At 39.5% G+C, this 21,882-nt stretch overlaps 1 protein-coding gene across 1 annotated transcript in view; it reads right to left on the reverse strand.

The window, feature by feature from the left end:
- The window catches only part of slc35d1 (solute carrier family 35 member D1), a 33,813-nt gene extending 11,950 nt beyond the window's left edge, over window positions 1-21,863 (reverse strand). Inside the window, exons 1-8 of the mRNA XM_033028450.1 lie at window positions 21,625-21,863; window positions 20,868-20,901; window positions 20,669-20,755; window positions 17,499-17,566; window positions 17,347-17,418; window positions 15,661-15,729; window positions 10,867-10,969; window positions 4,151-4,243 (exon numbers count right to left, since the gene is read on the reverse strand). Coding sequence (XP_032884341.1) covers window positions 4,151-4,243; window positions 10,867-10,969; window positions 15,661-15,729; window positions 17,347-17,418; window positions 17,499-17,566; window positions 20,669-20,755; window positions 20,868-20,901; window positions 21,625-21,842 — 744 coding nt within the window. The 5' untranslated portion in view covers window positions 21,843-21,863. The remainder of the gene's footprint in view (window positions 1-4,150; window positions 4,244-10,866; window positions 10,970-15,660; window positions 15,730-17,346; window positions 17,419-17,498; window positions 17,567-20,668; window positions 20,756-20,867; window positions 20,902-21,624) is intronic.
- Between the last annotated feature and the right edge of the window lie 19 nt (window positions 21,864-21,882).

Here is a 21,882-nt window from a genome sequence, read left to right on the forward strand (position 1 = left end):
ACTAAATTAAAAAATAAATGCCAATCCTACCAGTTCGCTGGAGGTTATTTAAAATGAATATTTTATTACACTTCCCTTTTCTTAGGACTCCAAATAGTTCAGAAAATAGAATTTCTAGAAGCTCCATGCGGTTTCATAGCACTGCATTTAGTTTAGTTTAGAGATACAGCGTGGAAACAGGCCCTTCGGCCCAACGAATCTGCACTGACCAGTGATCCTCGCTCATTAACATTACCCTACACACACGTGGGACAATTTACACCTATACCAAGCCAATTAGCTTACAAAGCTGCACGTCTTTGGAGTGTAGGAGGAAACTGAAGATCCCAGAGAAAACCCACACAGGTCACGGAGAGAACGTACAAACTCCGAACAGACAGCACCCGTAGTCAGATTCGAACCCAGGTCTCTGGCACTACAATGCAACAACTCTACCGCTGTGCCACCGTTCTGCCCGAGATCAAAATTGTTTGCATTTTGAAGCACCAAAATCTAAAAACTTAAATGCTCCAGACCTATATAGAGTGTTGCATCAAAGGAAATCCTTGCCCACTTACTTCACCTATGTCCTTTTTGTAGCTTCCTTTGTATTCGTCACATTTTGCTTTCCTACATTTGTATTATCAGCTAATTTAACAAACTGTCTTTGATGCCTCCAGTCATACTTGTAAATTATTTTAAGGTTGAGGCCTTGGCTTCAGTCCCTGTGGCAAATCACTTCTTGCATCTTGCAAATCAGAAAATAACCAGTTTTTGACCATTCTCTGTTCTATTTACCAATCCACTCTCTATGCATTCCAATGTTAACATTGCCATGACCTTTAACTTTTACTCTTTCAGGTTGATACCATTCTTCAGACTCAGGCATTGTCCCGACCCCAAACGTCACCTGTCCAATCCCTCCCCAGATGCTGCCTAACAGAGTTCCTCCAGTAGTTTAAATTTTGCTCAAGAACTCCATATCTGCAATCTGTGTCTTCTTTACCAGAGCAGTTGTGCTTTTTTTTGAAGACTACAAGATTAGAGACTATGGACTGAAGCTATTTGAGGGGAAGAGGCTAGTGGAAATATGGGAGACAATAGTCTGATGTTCAATGGTGGGTCATGGTGCATTAAGTAGTGCGATGCATCAGATAACTGGTGATCAGTCTTTGGAATTAGAGATATGGATCAATTTGCAAAACAACAGTATCGCCTTCATCGGCAGGTCCTATGACAATGTTCGCACTATTTTCAGATAGCGTTATCAACGGGCACATATTGATAAGCAGTAAGAAGGGTGCAAGGTCAGCTGGGAGATGCCGAGAGCTGTGAGAAGACATGCCACTCACTGTGCATGATTCACATGTCATGGTTATACAGGCTAATATAGTCCCCCAAGTTGAATAAAAATGGAAAATCATTAAAGGAGAATGAATGTCGTAATTGTCTTGAGCTGCAGATGGACTGTGAAGGTAAAGGAAATATAGTATACTTCTGTCACAATCAAATTAGGTCATTTGTGAATTATAATTGCACACCCTTTCAGTCCTACAACAGGATTCAGGACATACGGGAAAGATTCTAGAAAAGAGACCAAGCACAGGAAGAAACACAGGCTACACAATAGCCTTAACTGCTGACAGCAGATCTAAAGGGGATGACAGCAGTGACAATATCATGAGCGAGCAGTTAATAGGGCAGCACAACGGCACAGCAGTAGAGTTGCTGCCTTACAGCACCAGAGACCTAGGTTTAATCCTGGCTATGAGTGTTGTCTGTACAGTTTGTACATATTCCCTGTGACTGTGTGGGTTACCACCCACATTTCAAAGATGTGTGAATTGGCTTTGTAAATTATGTGTAGAATAGAACAAATGTATGGGTGATTGTTGGGTGGAGTGGACTCAGTGAGCTGAAGGGCTTATTTCCACACTGTATCTCTAAATGAAACTTATTAAACATTATGTGCTCACAAGCTGTTTACAGAACTTGTAAGATGAGACAGATATGCTTATCTTGCATTAGGGCAGAGTAGAGAAACTAGTATTTGTATCAATTAATAGCAGAGATATTTTTGTCATTTTCTACTAGTCTCAGTTTATTTTCCCTTTCACTGCGTAATAAATTAATTTTATCTTTCACTGCTTAATACCTTAATTTGTAGATTTAAAGATGAAGCCTCAGTATAACCAAGAACACTTTTTCAATTTTTGGCGATTTATAACGTGAAACACTTTTTGTTCTATTGGACAAAAATAAAATGCCAGACATCATACATCTTGGTGACAGCTTAGTTTGTGAACTACAATGGCTAGCTTCCAAGAATGAGCTATCACATTCAACACAAGTGATATGTCTATACTTATGTGGCAGACTATTAATAGCAGTATCAGGAAATGTTGTATAATGAGCAGTGTTGTTATAGGTACATAATTTTAAGTATTTCCCTTCATCACCTAGGCAACATTGACAAAGTGATGTGGATCGCGAATGGGCAAAAGAGAATGGAGGTGGGGGACAGATTGATGGGAATCTGTGCACACTTACCGTATTTCCCGGCAATGAAGACGCTATTTTTTACCCAAAAATAAGGCACGAAAATTTACCTGCGTCTTGGAGGTCGAAGGTTAGGTTGGTAGCCAAGATAGACTTGGCTATACCCCATTGCTGGCAGTTGATGGGAAGTGGCTGTAAAAGGACAGCGTCGCTGGGGGGGGGAAAGAGTTCCTTTCACAGCGTGTGGGGAGTCTGGCCTGAAGAGGGAAGCCGCTCGGGTGGCTGCGAGCGGCCGCTACCTCAGCGCCTTCTGCCAGCCAGCCAAGGTGGGTCCTTCGGCATAGGCGCAACCGGTGGAGGTGGTGGTTGGCGGTTAGCTACTGGACGGAAGGCTGGCTGCTCCAATAGACAATAGGTGCAAGAGTAGACCATTCGGATCTTCGAGCCATCACCGCCATTCAATGTGATCATGGCTGATCATCCCCATTCAGTGCCCCGTTCCTGCCTTCTCCCCACATTCAGAGAATTCCACAGACTTACAATTCTCTGTGAGAAAAAGTGTTTCCTCGTCTCCGTTCTAAATGGCTTACCCCTTATTCTTAAACTGTGGCCCCTGGTTCTGGACTCCCCCCCAACATCAGGAACATGTTTCCTGCCTCTAGCGTGTCCAAATCCTTAACAACCTTATATGTTTCAATAAGATTCCCTCTCATCCTTCTAAATTCCAGAGTGTACAAGCCCAGCCGCTCCATTCTCTCAGCATATGACAGTCCCGCCATCCCGGGACTTAACCTTGTAAACCTACACTGCACTCCCTCAATGGCAAGAATGTCCTTCCTCAAATTAGGGGAGCAAAACTGCACACAATACTCCAGGTGTGGTCTCACTAGGGCCCTGTACAACTGCAGAAGGACCTCTTTGCTCCTATACTCGATTCCTCTTGTTATAAAGGCCAACATGTCATTCGCTTTCTTCACTGGCTGCTGTACCTGCATGCTTACTTTCATAGACTGACTAGACCAAGTGCAGACCCGTTGGGTCTGCTCCCCCAACGCAGCCGTTCCCTACCCGTAGCCCCCACGGGAGACGTGGTCCTCCAACTCAAGAAACACACACAGCCACAAAAACACACACAGCCACACACACACAGAGTTTTAAATATAGATAGATAGATGAACAAGGACCCCCAGATCCCATTGTACTTCCCCTTTTCCCACCGTGACGCCATTTAGATAGTAATCTGCCTTCCTGTTTTTGATACCAAAGTGGATAACATCACATTTATCCACATTAAACTTTATCTGCCATGCATCTGCGCGAGGGATCTGGGAACTGCAGCCAGTCCCGAGGCACACAGGTGATGTTGCCGACCCCTGGAATAAACCAAAACCTTGATACTGTCCCGCCAGGTACACAAAATTGCTGGAGGAACTCAGCGGGTGCAGCAGCATCTATGGAGCGAAGGAAATAGGCGACGTTTCGGGCCGAAACCCTTCTTCAGACTGTCCCGCCATCCTTTTTTCAAATGTTAACAACTTAAATTAGGGGTGCGTCTTCGATGCAGGTGCGTCTTCATTGCCGGGAAATACGGTTCATGTGGCCAAAGGATACAAGAATTACCGATACTGATTTTAAAAAGTAGACACTATAAATGATGCATTAAAAAGCTTACCCTCTGTAGATCTCCTGTGAAATAGGCGATGGCCAAAGAAGGCAAAATCATAAAGAGGGCATTGTAATAAAGCAGTCCATATTTTCCCAGCTCCTGAAAAAGAAAGACAAATCAGCATGAACAAACAGATTTAGGTAGCCTCCATGAAACACAGCACAGGAATATACCCTTCAGCCCAAAGTACCAAACTAATCCTGTCCGCCAACACATGATCCACATCAATCTGTCTGTTCATGTGTCTGTCTAAATGCTTCTTAAACATTTAGATTTTAGAAATACAGCGTGGAAACAGGCCCTTCAGCCTGAAGAGCTGAACAGTGCTCACTGCCCCCCCCCCACACACACACACAATCGTATACACAAGGGATAAAGGGAGTGTTGGAGGTAACTGGAGGACCCGGAGAAAACCCACGGTCACAGGGAGAGCGTACAAAATCTGTACAGACTACACAAGGATGATCCAAGAAATTATAGGTTTCAAACCTTACGATAGATTTAAAGAAAATATTAGGGACAGGATTTACTCTTTAATTTATTCGAGATAGTTAGCTCAGCTTTGTGCAGAGGATATCCTGTCTCATAAACTTTATTGAATATTTTCAGGTGATGAAGATGACAATAGGGTAGTGGATGTTGTCTACATGGACTTCAGTAAAACCTGGGGTTGATTCAGACCACAGTTGCTGTCTGTAGGGAGTTTATACGTTCTCCCTGTGGCTGCATAGATTTTCTCCGGGTGCTCCCATTTCCTCCAACATTCTAAAGGCATGCAGGTTTGCAGGTTAATTGGCTTCTGTAAATTATCTCTAGTGTGGAGGATAGAACTAGTGTACGGGGGAAATCGCTGGTTGGCACGGACTTGGTGGGCCGAAAGGCCTGTTTCCACGCTATGTCTCTAAAACTAAAAAAAAAAATCATTGCATTCAGTTCCATTTGCAACTCCTCAGCAAATGAACCTGTCCATACCTGCATGCATCATGACCAACAACATTCCACCAAAGCCTGAGAAATTAGCGTTCATAATTGTGCCAGAAAAAAGGGAGCGTTATTTTTAGTTTATATTACAAAAACATGCCTTCCCATGGCATAACAGTGAAAACTGCAACAGTTGAAAATGATAACTACATTCCATAAAATTAAAGAAATGGAAGTGTTTGTTTTCAGTTTCTCTTATCTACTTTCTAAACCAGGCGATTTTCATCTGGATCACCATGTTCTACGAGCTTTCTTCTTTTTTTTTTTTTTTTTTTTTAAATATTTTTTTATTGGAGATAGGTACATAGGTACATAGGTACATAACCTATTTACATCATTACACTTACATTTTTGAATTGATAATATTGTCAATTATTATTACATTGTCTCCAATACTTTTTGCCTTTTTTTTTTTTTTAAACTAGATAGAACTAAAGAGATAGATGAAGTAAAGAAATAAAAGAAAAAGAAGAAAAACAAAAACAAAAACAAAAAAAAAGAAAAAAAGGAAAAAGATAGTTAAAGAAGAATGGAAAAATTTATTAAAATAAAAAAGACTTCATTCGAGATATATTTGTACATTTCAGAGTATAGTATTTCATCCATTCTTTAGCCCGCGTGCTAGTCAGGTTCCTGTGTTGAACCATTCTGACCCTTTAAATAATCAATAAAAGGAGACCATGTTCCAACGAATAATTCCTGTTTGTCCAACAGGGAAAATCTGAATCTTTCCACGTTTAAGGTCTCCGTCATTTCTATAATCCACATTTTGATTGTGGGGGCCGTAGGGCCTTTCCAAAATTTTAGAATTAATTTTTTTCCTGTTATTAAACTATAATCAATAAAGTTTCTTTGTGTTGTTCTAAGTGTTTGATTTAATTCTAATATTCCGAGTATTATTAATTTTGGATCTGGGTCCAATTGTGTGCTGGTTACTTTAGATATTATACTAAAAATATTTACCCAGAATTTTTTAATTTTTATACAGTTTGCAAACATATGAGATAATGTAGCTTCTAAATGTTGACATTTATCACATATAGGTGAGATATGTTGAAAAATTTTATGTAGTTTTGTTTTTGAATAATGTAACCTATGTATTACTTTAAATTGTATTAGAGAATGTCTGGCGTTTAATGAGCACTGATGTACGTGTTGCAAACTTTCTTCCCAAGTATCTTTCGTTATTACTTGATTTAATTCTTTTTCCCATGTTTGTCTGTGTAAGTCCGTCGAAGGAATGTCACTGTCTAATAAGATATTATATATATAAGATATTAATTTTTCTGTGTTAGGATGTTTGTTCCAACATTCATCAAGAATTTCTGAATTTCTAATTCGAAAATTTTGGGAGTTCGATTTTATATAATCTCTAAGTTGAAGATATCTGAAATAATCATTTCCTCGAAGTCCATAAGTCTGTTGCAACTCCTGAAATGTCAGAAAAGTGCCTTCCTTGTAAAGTTGTCCCATATTTTTAATTCCATAATTCTTCCATTGTGTAAAACCCCCGTCCAACCATGAAGGCTTAAACAAAGGATTATTCACAATTGGAAGAAAAAGTGATAAATTATCTAATTTTAATGTCTTTTTTAATTGTTTCCAAATTCGTATAGCACTAAATATTATAGGGTTTTCCCTATAAATTTTTTTGTTTAATTTAGACGTAGCAAATAATATCGAACCGATATCAAAAGGTAAACAATCTTCCTTTTCCATTTTTAACCAGTCTGGTTGATGATCTATTTCTTCCAACCAGAAATTCATATTTTTAATGTTAACTGCCCAGAAATAAAACAAAAAATTGGGTAAAACCAAGCCTCCATTTATTTTTGATTTACACAAGTGTCTTTTGTTTATCCTATGATTCTTATAATCCCAGATAAAATCATTAATAGAGTCCAATTTAAAAAAAAAGTTTTTTGCCAAATATATCGGAATTGTCTGAAAAAGGTATAATATTTGCGGTAAAAAAATCATTTTTATGGCATTGATTTTGCCTACCATTGAGATAGGAAGTGTTTTCCAGTATTGAATATTCTTATGTAGTTTGTTCAGTAATGGGGGAAAATTTGCTTTAAATAATGATGTATATATCTTAGTTACATAAATACCTAGATATTTAAATTTTCATTTACTATTTTAAATGGAAATTGTTGTATTGTCTGTTTGTTATGTTCCCTTATTGGCATAATTTCACTTTTATTCCAATTTATTCTGTATCCTGAAAGTGAACCAAATTGGGTTATTAACTTTAATAAGTTTGGAATACTAATTTCTGGTTTTGTAATGTAAATTAATACATCATCTGCGTATAGAGAAATTTTATTCACTGTGTCCTTTGTGTTATACCCATGTATTTCCGGATGCCCCCTAACTCTTTCTGCCAGTGGCTCAATAGCAAGCGCAAATAATAATGGAGATAATGGGCATCCTTGTCTACAACCTCTAGATAGGCTAAATTTAGATGACAACCTTTGGTTTGTAAATATTCTAGCCGTGGGATTTGTATATAACAGTTTTATCCATGTACAGAATTTCTCCCCTAGCTGCATATTTTCCATCACCGAAAATAAGTAAGGGAGTTTATACGTTCTCCCTGTGGCTGCATAGATTTTCTCCGGGTGCTCCCATTTCCTCCAACATTCTAAAGGCATGCAGGTTTGCAGGTTAATTGGCTTCTGTAAATTATCTCTAGTGTGGAGGGTAGAACTAGTGTACGGGGGAAATCGCTGGTTGGCACGGACTTGGTGGGCCGAAAGGCCTGTTTCCACGCTATGTCTCTAAAACTAAAAAAATCATTGCACATTCAGTTCCATTTGCAACTCCTCAGCAAATGAACCTGTCCATACCTGCATGCATCATGACCAACAACATTCCACCAAAGCCTGAGAAATTAGCGTTCATAATTGTGCCAGAAAAAAGGGAGCGTTATTTTTAGTTTATATTACAAAAACATGCCTTCCCATGGCATAACAGTGAAAACTGCAACAGTTGAAAATGATAACTACATTCCATAAAATTAAAGAAATGGAAGTGTTTGTTTTCAGTTTCTCTTATCTACTTTCTAAACCAGGCGATTTTCATCTGGATCACCATGTTCTACGAGCTTTCTTCAATTTAATGCACTTAATTTCAAACAGAGTTTTATTTCACTTTCAAAAACAGTATTTAATTTCACATATACTTCTTTTGAAAATATCAGTCCTTTGGACAAAATCTACCAATAGACTCTGCCCAACAAATTTTTTTTTTTTACCATTGCTCAAAATAGACGACATCCTTCTACTTAAATTCTAACACGGATAGTGTGATGTCATTGCAAGTCAATTTCCTAACATCACAACCATTCTAGTTTTAGTTTTAGAGATACAGCGCGGAAACAGGCCCTTCGGCCCACTGGGGCCGTGCCGACCAGCGATCCCCGCGTAACCACTAGGGAATTTTTTAACATTTACCAAGCCAATTGACCTACATAACTTAACGTCTTTGGAGTGTGGGGGGAAACCGAAGATCGCGGGGAAAACTCACGCAGGTCACAGGGAGAACGTAAAACTTCATACAGACAGCCCGTAGTCGGCATCAAACCCGGATCTCTGATGCTGCATTCGCTGCAAGGCAACTATACTGCTGCGCCACTGTGCCGCCCCCTGCCGTGTCTTCTTCACTGAATCAGTCAGACGGTGGCAGCTGATCAAAACGTCGCCTGGCTATTTCTTCCACATTCCCGACCCGACCTGCTGAGTTCCTCCAGCTCTTTATTTTTCATTATTACTACTTCCTCCACATGTTCATCAATCAAGGTGGGAAAGCTTGAGGGAACATTTCCAATACTATTTATAAAATTCTATCAAACTCTGGTGGCACAGTGGAGCAGTGGTAGAGTTGCTGCCTTACAGCCCCAATGACCTGGGTTTGATCCTAACTATGGGTGCTCTCTGTATGGAGTTTGTATGGTCTCTCTGTGATTGCTCAGGTTATGATCCACATTCCAAAGACATACAGGTTTGTAGGTTAATTAACCAGTAAAATTTGTAAATTGTCCCTAGTGTAGTATTATGCTAATGTATGGGGATAGGTGCAGACTCGGTGGGCCTGTTTCCACACTGTATCTCTAAACTAAACTCTGATAAACTTGTGAAGAATGCCAATTGACAAATTCAAAATATATTTTTCTTGAAGGACTGTGTTGTAATCATCACTGTTGTATCCGAACAGCTGCAAATTCCACTTTTGAGGGCGAGGGGTGAACAACGGCAAGTAAAACTGCATGCTCAAATGAATGCGGACACATCAAGGTTTACAGAACCAAAAAGTAAGCACACAACTCCGAAGAGAAATGCACATTGCACGAGTTTGTTACACTCAGAATCCATAGAGCTGTGCAGCTTGGAAACAAGACCTTTGGCCCATGTTGTCCATGCCATCCATATCAGCATTCTGAGCTAGTCCCATTTGTCGGTGACAAAGTTAAATTCCATTTCCCATTCCTTGGCCCACCTTCCAAATGATCTACACCCTGTTGAAATTTTTTATTTTTCTTCGCTGTCCACTGTACCACCAATTATTGTACCATCTGCAAATGTACTAAAATGTTAACTACATTGTCATCCAAATTGTTAATGTACACAAAACCCCCCAATAATAGTGCAATAACAACAACATTGTAGTTATTTGAGGTTGTAGTGATTAATAGCCCAACACGAAAGTCATTAGGTTTATTGCAATGCTGCAGCCAGATCTCAACAACAATGACCATGCCATGAGCATTTGGTGCCACTTGTTCAGTGCTTTGCATCAATTTCCCAGCTGCTCAGAAGGGTGGGAAGGAGAAAAACAGAAGCTCCTCTCTTATTTTCGTTCCTTCCACCAGTATTTTCATAGCTGCATCTGAAAATCTGACCTGCTGAAATTTGCATTCCTGTAGCAGATTTACCATGCAACCTTTCATTCTGGTCACGTTACATTGAGTTACAACACTAACTCAGCTTCATTCCACGGATGCTGTCTGACTTGCATTTTCAAGATATTGGTTGATTTAAACCTTTTAACTTCCATAATATTTTACTTTCACCTTCCTTTTAACTTGAAACCTGAGAAAGCAGTTGTTGCTTATAGTACATTAGACACCAAAAATAACCATGCAGTTATGCCAAATAATCCACTCGGAAATAGGCAAGCTCCCTAATTTGGCAGCATGCACCACACCAAACCTATCACCTTTGGATCAATGCACTAAGATTCATTTAGTTTTGTTTACTAGTTTACCCTAAATCCCACGTCTGACTTGCCTAATCACATTTTGGGAGAAGTGAATTAGAGGTTCTATTTTTATAAACTTTTCCCACTAAGTATATAATAGTCACAATATTAGCAGCACCAACAACTCTGAAGAGCCAAGGGTGGATCCATATTATCAATTAATGCCACGAGGCAGGTGGTAGCACAGTGAAGGGGAAGAATTATAGAAATATTACATATGCACAAAAATCTGGGATCTGGGAAAATCACACTGTGGCTTACCATGCCTGGGATGTGGAATGGGTAGGAGGACTATGCTACATGTTCTTCAGATATTTTAACCAGTTTAAAATGCGAAAAATGTTCTGCTGAAAAGAGGGGGGGGGGGGGGGAAAGCAGATTCATTTGCAGGGAATACAATGGTCTACCGATGCACCATCTAGGTTGACACGAGTGGCAAACGAGATGGAAAAATTACTTACTTCTGCAATATTACTTACTTTTGACTCCAATTTCTGTTTTACATAAGCTCCATTGGCAGCTGTTAGTACATCATTTGTAAGAATGTATCCATATCCCAAAGAATCAAATGCCATGTCAGAACTGAAAGAAAATGCAGAGCAGTTTTCACTTTTCATCATGCACATTAAAACCAAGATACTGTGCCCTCCATAATGTTTGGGACAAGGACCCATTATTTATTTATTTATTTGCTTCTATACTCCACAATTTGAGATTTGTAATAGAAAAAAAAAAAATCACATGTGGTTAAAGTGCACATTGTCAGATTTTATTAAAGGATATGTTTATACATTTTAGTTTTGGCGAAAAGGTTACATATGCTTGGTCTTGTCGATGTACAGGATGCATTAGGTGAAGATAGAGGAGGTGCAGTGAACCTCTGTCACAGCTGGAAGGACTGCTGGGGTCCATGGATGGGGGCGAGTGAGGGGGTATAGGGACAGGTGTAACATCTCCTGCAATTACTGGGGAAGGTACCCGAGGAGGAGATGGTATGGGTGGGAAGAGATAAGTAAACCAAGGAGTGGCGGAGGGAATAGTCTCTGCGGAAGATTGGAAAGGGTTGGGATGGGAAGATGTGACGGGTGCTGGGATCACGTTGAAGGCGACGTAAATGTCAGAGGATAATGTGTTGGATGTGGAAGGAGCTGAAAGGACCAGGGGAATTGTATCCTTATTCCATCTGGGAGGATGGACAGTTAGAGCAAAACCACAAAACACAGAGGAGACACAGGTGAGGGATCCATCTATGACAGTAGGGGAGAAACCATGTTTACTAAACAATGACGACATTTCAGATGTTCTACAATGGAAAGCCTCATGCTGGGAGCAGATGCAATGGAAACGGAGACATTGAGAGTAGAGGATAACGTCTTTGCAAGAGGCAAGGTGGGAGAAAGTGTAGTCCAGAGGTACATGAGTTTTCTTCCACATTTATGCACAGAGTTCCTCTTTTATCACAAAGAAATTGCAAATATTTTCCCTCCCCCTACCAAGCTCGTGTGCACACACACACACAAATTACCTTTGACAGCTCTCATTTTTAAATATAAACAATCACAATCATCCTTTATTAGCCAAGTATGTTTTGCAACATACGAGGAATTTCATTTGCCAAGTCAGTCATAAACTACATATGAAAAGTAGCACTGAACTAAAATAAGCAAGTGCACTCTTTCAAAATGAGTCAGTGTCATCCATCACAGTAATTAATGTAGAACATAATAAGATTCTATGATCTAGCCAGCAGACATCCCAAAAGCAGGTATCACTTTGAGTTTAACCGCTAAATACTTGAGTTGTCAAATTGTAATTGTGATTCTGCACAAAACCATGCAAGTTATTCCACACAGCTGCCTCATAAAGAGTATCAAAGGAAATTATTTCAACTTGGGAATATCATGTGACTTGAGGACAATTAAGAGTACTTTCAAATATCTTAGAATAGGCCCCTACTTACTTACCTGTATATTTCTATGATTCCAAGAGTTGTTGTACTGCCTATTAATTGAACTTCATTTTGTGCTTATTTTATCTGCTTTCAATCAAATGAAACAAGCAAATGTCCTTGGCTCGTTACATAAAATAAAATTATACTTTAGCAGAGATGTAGCCGAAAATAAAATTTCAGAGTAACACTGTAAAGAGAAATCAATATTTCTAATAACTAATCTGTATGAATGAATTCAGATAAATCTCCAAGACCAAGTAATTTTATTTTACATTTGAGATAAAAATAGAGAATGCTCAAAATACTCAGCAAGTGAAACAGTATCTGTGAAAAATGAAACCGAGTTTTGAGCCTTCTCTCTTGGTTAGCTCTCCAACTAACCATCAACATACACATCTGGATACAGCAGGATTGCAAAGCGTTAGTACGATCTGTTGGATGCAAGATTTAACCTGTTCACTGCCAAGCTTTTTCCCCCACTAATGGCCATGATCCGAGTATACTCATGGGTGGCACTGAACAGGTTAACCTTGTTTTTGCCATGTAGCATAGTTTCCATGGTCTGGCACCTGAGAAATGACAGTTATGCCCCTGTCCCACTTAGGAAACCTGAACGGAAACCTCTGGAGACTTTGCGCCCCACCCAAGGTTTCCATGCGATTCCCGGAGGTTTTTGTCAGTCTCCCTACTTGCTTCCACTACCTGTAACCTCCGACAACCACCTGCGACCTCCAGGAACCGCACGGAAACCTTGGGTGGGGCACAAAGTCTCCAGAGGTTTCCTTTCAGGTTTCCTAAGTGGGACGGGCTATATTTAAGAGGGAGTTAGATGTGGCCCTTGTGGCTAAAGGGATCAGGGGGTATGGAGAGAAGGCAGGTACAGGATACAGAGTTGGATGATCAGCCATGATCATATTGAATGGTGGTGCAGGCTCGAAGGGCCGAATGGTCTACTCCTGCACCTATTTTCTATGTTTCTATAACCCAGAATTGTAAATAATCCAGAAAGAGGACAGCACAAAACTGAAGAATTCATTAAAATTCATAGCAATTAAAAAAAAAAAAAAAATAGAACCTTTAACTTTAATATTGGGGGCTCTAACATGGCATTTTCAAACATAAAATCATTCTAGCCAATAATATAAAAATTAAAGCGCATGAGTAATCCTTGGTCAAAGAAACAGGAGAGGTAAAAGTTAGAGCGGGAGAGGACACATGAAAGATTAAATGGCAAATAAATTTGACAGTGTAATTAAGCTAGGATATAAAAATATAGACGTTTTGTGGCAGGGCAAAAAATTACATAGATAGGGAAAGGCGAGATATGGTGGGATTTGTAAACAGGAATGAGATTCTTCTCATCCTTCTAAACTAGAGATCTGAATACATAGATACATAGAAAATAGGTGCAGGAGTAGGCCATTCGGCCAGATCTAACTGACCCAATATGGGCAGCACTCTGGCACAGCTGCTTCATCACAGCACCTCAGCTGCTGCATCCCTGCACCAGACACCCAGGTTCGATCCTGACCTCTGGTGCAGTCTATATGGAGTTTACATGCTCTTCCTGTGACCGCATGGGTTTCCTGAGTGTTCTGGTTTTCGTTCCACATCCGAAAGACATCCAAGTTAATAGGTTAATTGGCCCTTGTGTGTACTGCACAAAATGAAGATGGGAGTACCAAATCCTTCTCATCCTCTTCAAATGATGATTTTACAAACTATTTAGATAAAATTGAACAGTAGAGAGTAAAGCATTCCCATTTAAACGTGCGAAGGCAACTAATGGAATTTAGGCAAGATTTTCTTGGTGGTTTAAAAGTAGAGAAATTTGATTGCTCATGTAAACTTACAGAACAAGAAGTCATCCCTGCTTATCCAGAAATGGTAACATTTGCAGCTATGATAGTAACAGCCATACTACCCACTCAGGTCAGCGTGGAGCATCTCGTCAATGCGTATCTTCTCGTCAATGAAAATAATTCAATCAGATTTAAAGGCTTCAATGAAGGAGGATCTGGCAGAAGCAATTCTGTTCCTAAGGACAAGTTTACATTTTAGGTATGGAGTTGTGGAGCAAACTTAACTACCTATGCATTTAGTTTTAATTTCTATTGCACTTGAGATTTTTGTCATAATTTTGCCATTTAGCCATCAACCTGTGGCTGGAGTAATGTTTTTATAATTTTTATTTAATTTGTAATTTTTTTCTTTCTTTAGAATGAATTATGGGTTTATTTCAAGAATAAACAATTAAAAAATAGCCATATTAGCATAGCTACAACCATTAGACTTAAAACTTTAAGGACATGGGTTTAAAAGGTAGCCTGATGATTCATGCAGTTCTTGTGAAATGCCATCTTGTGTAATATAATCATAGCAGATTTTAAATTATTATACCTAGGGGTCAGTCGGAGTCACAAAAAAATCAAGGAGCCGGAGTCGGGTGTTTTGGGTATCAACTCCACAGCCCTGCTTGCAAGTTCAAGCACATTAGCATATTTTTCATAGAATTCAAAACTCACTCATCTCACACCATGAAATCGAAATTCGAAGAACCATGGGACATAACCTTTTTTTTAAAGATCATTTAGGTAGCTTTTAACATTCAATTCTTTCCACATAAATGTCCATGTTCTCTCTCTTTTAAAAAAAAAAAAACACAAATTTCATTGTTTCCTGCTCAATATGCTTCCCCCATAAACGGTTCAACCGTAGCATTTAGTTGCAATCAAGTATTCACCATCTTGCTACCCATGCAGCCAGGAGAAATCAGAGAGAAAGCACAAGACATGGCAGATTCTGGAATCTTCAACAAAACTACTCAAATTTAGGAGGTTACTTGGGCATGGACTGAAATATGCATGATCATTTATGGTTGATTTTAAATTGACATATTGCCAATTTTGTGTCCAATTAACCTCGGTTTGTCTGTTCATACCACAGAGGCACAGTTTTGCAGAAGCCTTAAAGCACATGAATTCTGTGGATCTATTTTCTTATGGACAGGACACACATCACTTGGCTAGAACTCAAAAGCTGCTGTTGTCACACATTGAAGTTGACTGGCTGTTTTTATCCAAGTTAATATGATACCCGTGGCTAATTCCCGAAATGTAATGCAAGAAATTGAGACCAGGATCTACCTGCTCTTTTATAACCCCTTGATCATAGAATCGAATTCTCCATAAAGTGGTGCGGAAAAACAGAAAAAGGTAACAGCTGGAATTAAGGAGACCAAGATTAAAACTCAGTGGTTTTTTAAAATAACAGGGACTGGAGGGTGAAGCACACACTGAGATGTTATTGAATATAATCTTACCTGGCAGCAATTATTGCACCAAGCAACATTGCAAATACTGTCATCTGAATAGATCGAGTGAAACTCTTACTGTAACCAGAAATGAAAAAGTTAGGTTTGTATTTGAAAGAAAAAAATAATTACAGGGCATTTATGCAGTACTTTCAAACAAGAAAAGCCATCTTTCCAACAGGTGCAACAAAACTAGCACAACAACCATGAAGTTCAATTGTATTTGGAAATGTTGGAAATACTCGGTTTGGGCAACAACTGTGAAAGACTTTAATCTACTGAAATAGTCAGCAATAAAATGAAAGCAACATTTCCAACAAGCAGAAATCTCCAACAATACAGTTGTTAATCCTGGCTAAATTGGAACAGCTAAGACTTCAAAATGGGGTAAAGTTTCAGGGTTGCTGGGGGATTTGGTAAAATTGGAATTGCTCTCTGCAGAGCTGGGACAAGCTGCGAAGAGGTGCCAGAGTGTCTGGAGCTTAGATACAATTTGCAAGCAAAGAACGGGAATATCTGAAAAACCCTGTCAATTAGGTGCAAAATGCATAGAATGGATTGGATGGCTGCAAACCAGCCATACACCTTATAAATAATGTTGCAGAGTTTGACTTTGCCAAGTGTTGATTGGATGAGGTGTTGAGTCTTGTCTGGGTTTTCTGTAAATCAGGATAAATGTTTCTAAATTGGCTTCCTCTCAAAATCAGTTTTGAATACAATGTATTGAGCTGTTGTATCATTGGGTTATGGGAATGCCTGTTATATATAGGGTTAATCGATACCTGTAAGTGCGTTATTAAGAGAATAATAAGTGTGGTTCGGCCCCTCGAGGTCCCGGGACATATAAAAGTCCACTACCACGAGGCTCAATGTCGATCTTCTGGGAGAGCGCTTTGGACTGCGTGAATTTCTGAAGTGTCTCTGTCTGAGCGAGGCCTAGAGGGCTTAAACAGGCAGAAACGAGGATCGAACCCGCGGTGGGATAGGTACAGTAGTTGAACTGTAATGCGCTTTCGGTAAAATAAAGATTAGTTGTTTCAAGTGCTTGATGCAGTGTTTTTTTCTGAAACTAGACTGGGGGGGGGGGGGGGGGGGGGGGGGAGCTTAGAAACGAGCAATTTACACAGTAACAAAAGCAAGATTATTTAGAATAAAGTTTTATTAAACTCTAACTTTAAAAAATCAAAACATCATGACAAGCTATAACACAGAATTGACTAGACTTTTGAGAAACAACTTTCTAGTGATACAGGTCTACCACCGATTTTCTAGCAACTGCCGATCTGGCACCTCCTTTAATACGGACAAAATTATAAGAGCGCACTTGAACCCCCCCCCCCCCCCCCCCCGATGTGGGGTCTAGGCTGGGTGAGACAGCCCCGATCTCAACATCATCAGGACTCCGGTCCGGCCAGAGCCGGCACATCCATTCCCATAGCCGACTTCCGAGGCCGACTTGTATCTTGGCTCCCCAATAGCCTAGCCTGGGTACCATTGCAATGACCTCTATTGGTTCGGCAAAAAAGAAAACCTAGAAAGGCTCTGGAACCAAGGGTGTTGGAAAATCGGAGGTGGACCTGTATAATAATGCATGACTAACTATTTGCCAATTATGCATTTATATTATAGGCTCTGAGAAATTGTACAAAATATTTGTTTTATAAAAATAATCAATAATTTTTTGATATTACTTACTTGAGCAATATGCCTTCCGCTATCATTGTAAATAGAATGGAAAACCTCCTTAGGACTGTAAACATTGGGAGGCTGAGAAAAGGAAGTAACATTTAGAAAAGGTCATATTGTTCAAACCCAAGCTTCTTTCAAAAAATGAGATATAAACATACTTCAGTTTCTTGGTGCCAAGAAGTCCTGTCATTTGGTTACCCAAGTACAAGAGAGGTAGTGGAAAAACCTATGACAAAGTAATTTTACATTACTCATTTAATAAGATGCAAAATATACCAAAATTGTACTTACACAGGCAAATTACAAATGCATGCAAAGGTTTAGTTTAGAGATACAGCATGGAAAAAGGCCCTTCAGCCCATCAGGTCCACGCCAACCATTGATCTCTTGTTAACGAAGACAGACACGAAATGCTGGAATAACTCAACGGGACAGGCAGAATCTCTGGTATGGAATGGGTGACGTTTTGGGTCGAGACCCTTCTTCAGACTGGGGATCTCTTGTTCACATTAGTTCTGTTAGCTAACTTTCTCATATACAATAGAAAAAGATACTGTATGACTTAAAGGGCTTACACATATTCTAGAAAATTTGAGACGCTATTGGTAAATATTTTGCCTGCTAAAATATTACATTCCAACTTTTTCACGTGAAAATAGAACTTTAATAGCAGCACTGTTTTTTTCTCTTTGGTAACTTAGAATATGACTTGTAAGTATTGTATTTTCCAGTTACAATAACTCTGCACACTTTCACAAATTACAATTTTCAAATGATGTGATGGATAAAGGAAATGTAAAGTTATTTTGGCCTGGATGCAAATGGGATATGTCAACACTTTACTGTGGACTGCCAGCAAATGTTAAATTTGTACAAGTGCAGAACTTGCTAACCTAACCCTTCCAGTGATTTTTTGGCAGCCTCTGCTCCTGGACTCTGGGGGAAGGGGGAGCAGGGGGAAAATTCAGCTGTACAGCACACAGTTGTGCTAACTTACGAATGTCTGACTGTAGATCTAGCTCAAGGACTACAGAATCATGAATCCTCTTATTTGAAAGGAAACTTTGGCTGCGAGGAAGAAAAATAAGTCACTACTGTGCGTGTATGCTAGTTTTTTGGTAGATTTGAATTTTTAAATTAAATATTTTTCCAATATATTTTTTATAGCTTTTGATTATCACGAGCATTCAGAAGCATATAAAGACTTTGATGGAGGCAAATTCCCAAATGTGAAATTGGGTTCTGGCTCGGACATGACCAGACCACAAAGTAGAATGACCTGACATTTCACAGGTCTCCTTCATGCCGGTCCTATACCTTGCTATCCAGCTTTTTGTAATCAAATCGGGTAAACATGGAAAATTACTAGGGATGACACAAAATTCTGGAGTAACAGTGGGACAGGCAGCATCTCTGGAGAGAAGGAATGGGTGACGTTTCGGGTCGAGACCCTTCTTCAGACTTGTTCTTTTCAGCAAGTTAAGAAAAACGTATTAAAATTATATATTTATCTAAACAGGTGGCCAGCAATTTAACTCCAATTGATATAGGTGCAATTCATATCTGGAATAAGAACCATTTTAAGGTTATAAATTATTTTTTTCATGCCCATAAATATGATTTTTCAAGATATTTGGGTTGCCCAAGAGTATCCCAGAAATACCACCTGAAAAACTAATGAAAGAATAAATGCTGATGGCAAGTCCTTCATGGAAGAAAATCTACAATTGTTTCCTGACCAGGCCACCAAAGTGGTCAACCCAGCGTGCCCCACAATGTTTTGGGAGGCATTGGAATGGGTAAGAGATAATGGTTTGAAAGCAACAGCCACACTCAATAAATCCATAAATATGAAGTGACCTTCACGTCTCCTGGTCGAGATAACATAACAGTTTTGACTGGTACTTATTCATGTGCAGTAACCAGAAAGTTTAAATGATTTCCCTCCACCATTTCTAGCATGTAGGTCTCAAGTCGTTTGTACCCTCACTACCCCCCCCCCCCACACACACACACACACACAACTTAAAGACATAATTGATTTGGTGATTCAATAATAAACTCAAACCTCAGTGCTCAATGTGCTTGCTCCTCATGAACAAGAACACTAGCAATCAGCCCAAGATAGGCCACTATTGCATTCTCTACCAACAGCACTGCAAACCACTATTCTCCCTGCTACTCAAAACTGGTTACGTTTTGGGTGTAACAATGAAACAGATATAGTGATCATATCCGCAATTCCGTGTCCCTCACTATCTTCCAGTCGCCTCAAGACCCATCTCTTCACCTCTGCCTATCCTTAGCCCCACGTCCCCCTCCCTTTTCATCTGTGCTTGAATTGCCTCATATTGTGTTTTGAATTGAATTCTGTCTTTAATTTGTGTACTAGTCATGTCTCTACTATTTATTTCATTCCGCTTACATGTTTTTTCTCTACTTGCTAAATTTTTGTAAGGTGTCCTTGAGACTCTTGAAAGGGGCCCATAAATAAAATGTATTATTATTATTATTATTATATCATTGCACAGCTCGGTATGAAGTGCATCACTACACTTGATGTGTGATATGCAGTGTCTGTCTTAGAGAATAGGTGTGGATAGGTTGGGGGCTTGTCATCACAGAAATTACCAGACTAGGATGAGATGTGTACCCAAGTAAAAAGGGGAGAAATCACCTTTCATCACATACAATAGGAGGCAAAATCACCTTCCAACATATTCAGAGGCAATCTGTTAATACATGGAGTAGGAGCTGCCAGGTCCTAGCAATGATCTGTACACAGTGTACCAACCAGGATGGCCTCCTAGGACCAGACCTCAGTGCTGCATGACAGCACTGCTTCACACTAGTCCGTGTGCATTGCCTCAGTGGTTCATTCTAGAATGAACAGTGTATTAATTCAGGCTCCCAGCAGAGAGCACATAGCTCAAGTAGAGGACCACTAATTTTAAAAAAATACTGGGAGTGCATTACTACAAATATTCAGACTTAGAACACTAAAACCAATCAGTGCCCTAAGTTATGCCAAGTAGATAGCAGCTGAAAAATTAGACATTACACATTTGTTAACAACTTGCCTTGGCAAAACTGTCATTATTCAATTAAAAAAAAGCATTGGTCAAACAACTTACATTTGCAATGAAAAGATCAGAAAACTAACTATAAAGTATTATTGATCCGCTTTGCTGCAAACATTGAATTATTTACAAAACTGATCATTCAAATTATTAAGCATCTTCTAAAAATCTTTAACTTGTCCGAATTGGACAAATTACAATTTCCACTATGCATAAAGCAAATACATCAAAACATATTTTAGACTTGCCTTTCGAGGCATACTGTAGTCGAGGTCAGGATACTTTACCACCTTGCATGCCTTACCCACCCACAGCAGGGTCACTGTTGCCAACATCTGCAAATGAAAGAAAGTTTTCAGAAAGTAGGTCACATGCTCCGTTTACGTTTATCCAAAATGAAACTTTACCAAAAAAATACAAACAAATTAAATTGCGAAAATAACGTACCTGCCCAAGCCCCACAAATATTATTGAAGGGAATCTATAGGTGGAATTAAAAAATAAAGATGGTTAAACCTCAACCTCCAATACGTTTGAAAGGTTTACAAGTCAAGACAGCAAAGTTGGGGGTGGGGGAAAACGGCTACCAAAAATTGCTATTTCCTTTTTGCCGAAGTTAACAAACCGCAGAACAGAAGCAAAACGTAGAAAAAGCCAACCTAATTATTTTAGTTCAGCCACGAATAATCATCTCAAAAGAGGAGAAAAATACCCTCAACTGTTTTTCGAATACAAAGCTTTCACATAAAAAATACACATGTAAAACAAAGCTGCACGTTTTGCAGCAATTCAAAAACATGCAAAAATTAGAATTTAACCAGCATCCGTACACAGTAAAATGCGTGAAACCTAAGATCGTTCCCAAGTAAATAAAAATGCAAATGTTAACGGGATTTATGTTTGATTGAAACAATCAAAAGGTAACGTTTTGCAAAATGTCAGTGAATAAATAAAAAATGGTTATAAGAAAAATCCCCTAAAGCGTTTAAAATACACCCTGGCCAGCATAATTTTGCATGCGGATCAGGCAGCAGTATGTCTTTAATTGGAATTAGTGCAGAGAACATGACGATTAAATCAGATACAATTCTTGTTTCAAGCATTCCGCGCTGTCTGCACTGGAAAACGAATGAGCGAGCTGCTCTTGTGCAAAGACCGGTGGTACAAGTCTGTTGTTCACGCCCCGCCGCTGCACTCTTTTCACCTGTGGCTGGTCAGCACACTTTTGTTCACGACGACGATAAAAAACGAGCTGACTCCATAAAAAGCAGCTGCGCAGAGCTTCAGGAAGACGGTTATCGGCTCCGCTGACATCTCCTCGAGCCCGGCTCGCTGGTCGACGCGGCCAGCATCTCCGGCCTCCTCTTTTCTCCCCTGCCTCGAATTAACCACAGCATCATGACGTTGACGAGCAGCCAACATGTCTTCTCCCTCGGCCCCGACGCTGCGCTGCGCTGCGCCA

The sequence above is a fragment of the Amblyraja radiata genome, chromosome 10 (genome assembly GCF_010909765.2).
Source record: "Amblyraja radiata isolate CabotCenter1 chromosome 10, sAmbRad1.1.pri, whole genome shotgun sequence".
Taxonomy (NCBI): Eukaryota; Metazoa; Chordata; class Chondrichthyes; order Rajiformes; family Rajidae; genus Amblyraja; species Amblyraja radiata.